Here is a 4,460-nt window from a genome sequence, read left to right as displayed (position 1 = left end):
ATGTCGGTTATTTACCGTTCTACCCTATCTGACATTGCTATACTATTTTAATTATAACTTTCCATCTAGATCTCCGATTGACTTCATTCCAAAGCTATTAGATCTGGAGACTTCGAGTTGACTACCTCGCAAAATCTCAGGATCATCCTACGAACGGATTGTTCCAGACCTAGTTCATAACAATATTTAAGAGAGATTGTTGTCAAATCAAGGTAAATTTGTAATTGGGTAGTGTGTGGTATAAAATATAAGTTTGATAAATAGTATTTATATTCTGAAATATGTCTATTAAAGTGTTTAGCTATTTTCTGAAATAAGTGGTTGTATTATGGTATAAGAATTTTTGTTATTCCTGAAGTGATCGGGGGCTTAAAAACGCATACATATGAACCAATTGAAGTGAAATGGTGTTTACTAATGTTCCGCGCTAAGGAGCTCTATTTCCATCACAAAAAGATCATAACCTTAATTCTTTCTTTTCCTGCTCATATATCATCATCCTTTATTTTCACCCACAAGTGTTGCCCAGCAATAGAACAAAAGGTCGCATATATACTCAGAACTGCATGTTTCTCACAAATCTGAAGTCATTTATTAGGAGTATCTGTAATGACCTAAAATCAAATCATCTTAGTCTCTTTCAGTTTCTTCCTTTGTTCTCATGCAATATCTTTCTTGGCAGTCATTTTCTGACCTGATCAGTCCATGTATAGCCAATTCAATGGCAATAGTTTTATCGCTTCCTCTTTTGAAGTCCATCATGATATGGTCTGATTTTTAGCTCCAGTCTCCAGCTCAGTTGTTCAAGACACCAAGTAACACAGAGAAGTAACAATCTAGAGATATTCCACTGCAATCCCGCACTTCCTTCCATGAGTATCAACTAACTGCTGCAACTAAAGAGCTCTGGTGCTCAATGCCTCAATGAAGCTAGACCCCTTGATCTTCCTCACATTTTTTTCATCCATCAATTTCCTTACCCGCTTCACACTGTCCCACCGACCGCCCAACGCATACAAATCCGATATAAGAGTGTACAATGCTCCATTGTCGCTGGAAATCTCCATTCCAAGAACCTTCTCTATTCCCTCTTCTGCAATTTCAAAATTCTTATGCTTCTTGCAGGCTGCCAAAAAGGAAGTCCACACAATAATGTTTGGTTCAATTCTCATATTCCTAATGATTGCATAAGCATCATCCAATCGCCCTGCTTTAGCGAGCAAATCAACCATGCAGCCATAGTGCCAAATTTCAGGCTCGAAGCCAAACTCTTCAACCATGATGTAAAAAAACTTCTGCCCTTCCTCAATCAACCCTGACTGGCAACAAGCATTAAGCAACCCTACGAATGTAATCACACTAGGCCTCATGCCCAAATACAGCATCTTGTTGAAGAAGGCAATTGCTTCTTCGCCATGCCCGTGCATGGCCAGCCCACAGATCATCGCAGTCCAGTGCATCACATTTCTCTGTGGGACCCTTTCAAAGATGATGAACGCATTTTTTAGGCAACCGGACTTGGCATACATGTCAACAAGCGACGTTGCCAGCTGCTCATTCATCTGCATCAAGTGCTTCTCGGCATATGCATGAATGGATTTGCAGAGGGACTGCAGGGAACCAACAGAGGTGCAGCCGGAGAGAAGTGTAACCAGCATTTGCGGATCTGGTTTTATCTCTCCTATTTCCATCATCTCGCGGAAGAGGGCAAGGCCATTGGTGCAGCGGCCGTGGCACATGTAGCCCTCGATCATGGCAGACCATGAGACAACGTCTTTGTCCGATATGGCATCAAAGAGGGAAACAGCGGCGTTAAGGCGACCAGTGCGGCAGAGAGAGGTCAACATGGTGTTTGCAGTGACGAGGTTTGGGTTGGGAATTTCGTCGAACAGGAGGTCGGCATGGTTTGGGGAGTGGAGAGAGTAAGCGTGGAGGAGGGAGGTGGAGACGTGGACGTTAGAGAGGAGGTTGTTCTTGAGGAGATAGGCGTGGAGGTGGGGAATGAGAGAAGCGGTGGAGGAGGAGGAGGAGGAGGAGGAGATGGATTTGAGGGTGAAGACGGCGGCGTGGGAGTTGAAGGGGTCGGAGGAAGGGGGGAGGCGGCGGACGCGGCGGAGGCGGAGTCTAAAGAGGGAGAAGGCTTCGTGAGGAGAGGAGGCGCGGCGGATGGCGGCAGCGGAGGCGGAGAGGAAGTGGGTGGTTAAGTGGAGTAGCTCCGGCTGTTGGCGTTGGAGAGCTCCCATACTCATTTGGTGATAACGTTTAAAAAGTGGCACTGCACCATAATCGGCTAAGAATCATATAGTAAAAAAAATAAAAACAATAAAAAAAGTTATTTGTACCAAAAACTCACTTGATTTTCAATTTTGGGAAGCAAGTCATTTTTAGTTTCTTTCTATTGCATTTAAAGCTTTTTTTCTTACTTTTCTTCAAACCTTGCAATTTCTATTATTTAGTGCCTTATTAAATATTAACGGGATACTATAAGAGAGAGAAATGACTCGTACTTGTTTTCTTCTTCGTCTTTTTCATCTTCTACTTTATATGCTAATGCTAATTCTTTTCTTCTTTTTTTTATCATCTTCTTCTACTAATCCTTTTTCTATCTATTAGTTTTTTCTTTTTTATATAAGTCTCTAATCACTTTTTAATTAACAAAATAAGAGAATAATTAGAGATAGTTTAAACTATAAATTTTTGTCAGAATTTCATATTTAAACTACGAATTTCGTAATTAAATTTCATTCCGCTATAGATATATTTTGAATTTAAAAAAACTCCAAATAAAAAAATTCTAGATTATGATGTCATAGATTTTATCTAATTAGATTTATAATTTTTGGACTTCAAATGATTATCTTGTGAATATTTTTTCAAAACTGTGCACAACAAAGATTTCTATTTTAAAGTATGAAATTTGTATTTAAAATATGAATTTCATATTTAAACTATGAAATTCTAATTATGCGTAAATTTAGCAAAATATTCACAAAATATGCATCTGATATCTAAAAAATATTAAAATAATTGAATAAAATCCGTAACATCATGATTTAAAACTTTTGTATTTAGAGTTTTTTTTATATTTGAAATTTATATATAGTGAAACAAAGAATTTGATAAGAAATTCGTAATTTAAATATGAAATTCGTAATTTAAGAAAGAAATTCATACTCTAAATACAGAATTCATAGTTTAAGTATGAAATTCTTAAAATAATTCATAGTATATATTATAATTTACTTGTAATATTATATTAACTTTTTTATTCAAAGTTTCTTTAGATTCGAAATGTATATACAGCGGAATGAATAATTTATAGTTTAAGTACGAAATTCGTTGTTTAAGTATGAAATTCTAACAAAAATTCATCGTTTAAAATATCTCTAATTAATCTTCTAATGTATAAAAACTATTTCTAATTAGTCACTTTCGTAAATATAATAACAACTTTCGCTAATTTTTAAAAACTTTCGTAATTTTTTTTATATTGTAGAATTTATATATTTCACTATTACAATTTACATATAAACAAATTAGAGATAGTTTAAATAAATAAATAAAAACTCCTTAATTAATATTTCAAAAATATAACTTAATCTAATATTATAAGTAAATTATAATATATACTTAAAAAGTTGTGAATTATTGTCAGAATTTTATACTTAAACTGTAAATTTCATACTTAAACTTTGAATTTCTTATCAAATTCTTTGTTTCGGTGTAGATTAATTTCAAATATGAAGAAACTCTAAATACAAAAGTTCTAGATTATGATGTCAAGGATTTTATTCAATTAGTTTCATATTTTTTGATGTTAGATGCATATCTTCTGAAATTTTACTAAATTATGCAGAATTAGAATTTTATATTTAACCACGAAATTTGTACTTAAACTATGAATTCTTCATTCCGCTATAGATATATTTCGAATCTGAAGAAATTCTGAATAAAAAAGTTAATCTAGTATTACAATATATATTTAAAAAACTATGAATTATTATCAGAATTTCATACTTTAACTATAAATTTCGTACCTAAACTACGGATTTCATACTTAAACTACGAATTTTCTTGTCAAATTAGAGATAGTTTAAATAAATAAAAACTCCTTAATCAATGTTTCAAAAATATAAGTAAAGAAAATTATAATATATACTTAAAAAATTGTGAATTATTGTTAGAATTTCATACTTAAACTATGAATTTTTTGTCAAATTCTTCCTTTCGCTGAAGTTAAATTTCAAATATGAAGAAACTTCAAATATAAAAGTTCTAGATTATGATGTTAAGGATTTTATCCAATTAGTTTCATATTTTTTGGATGTTAGATGCATATCTTATGAATATTTTGCTAAAATACGCAAAATTAGAATTTTGTAAAGTATGAAATTCATACTTTAAGTATAAATTTCATATTGAAATTATGAAATTTTAGTTTTACATAGTTTTGAAAAAAT

The 4,460-nt window shown here is 33.0% G+C and overlaps 1 protein-coding gene across 1 annotated transcript; it reads right to left on the bottom strand.

Moving 5' to 3' along the window:
* Window positions 1-394: 394 nt before the first annotated feature.
* Window positions 395-2,413, bottom strand: LOC140796577 (pentatricopeptide repeat-containing protein ELI1, chloroplastic-like). The gene is made up of 2 exons (XM_073149629.1): window positions 2,354-2,413; window positions 395-2,275 (listed from the first exon to the last, which is right to left on the bottom strand). Coding segments are annotated over exons 1-2 (1,380 nt in total). The 5' UTR covers window positions 2,355-2,413; the 3' UTR covers window positions 395-896.
* Between the last annotated feature and the right edge of the window lie 2,047 nt (window positions 2,414-4,460).

This window comes from Typha latifolia, chromosome 10 (genome assembly GCF_019914945.1).
Source record: "Typha latifolia isolate L0001 chromosome 10, TyphaL0001v2, whole genome shotgun sequence".
Taxonomy (NCBI): Eukaryota; Viridiplantae; Streptophyta; class Magnoliopsida; order Poales; family Typhaceae; genus Typha; species Typha latifolia.
Note: the sequence above shows the minus strand (reverse complement) of the source record. Positions and strands in the feature narration are given on the sequence as shown.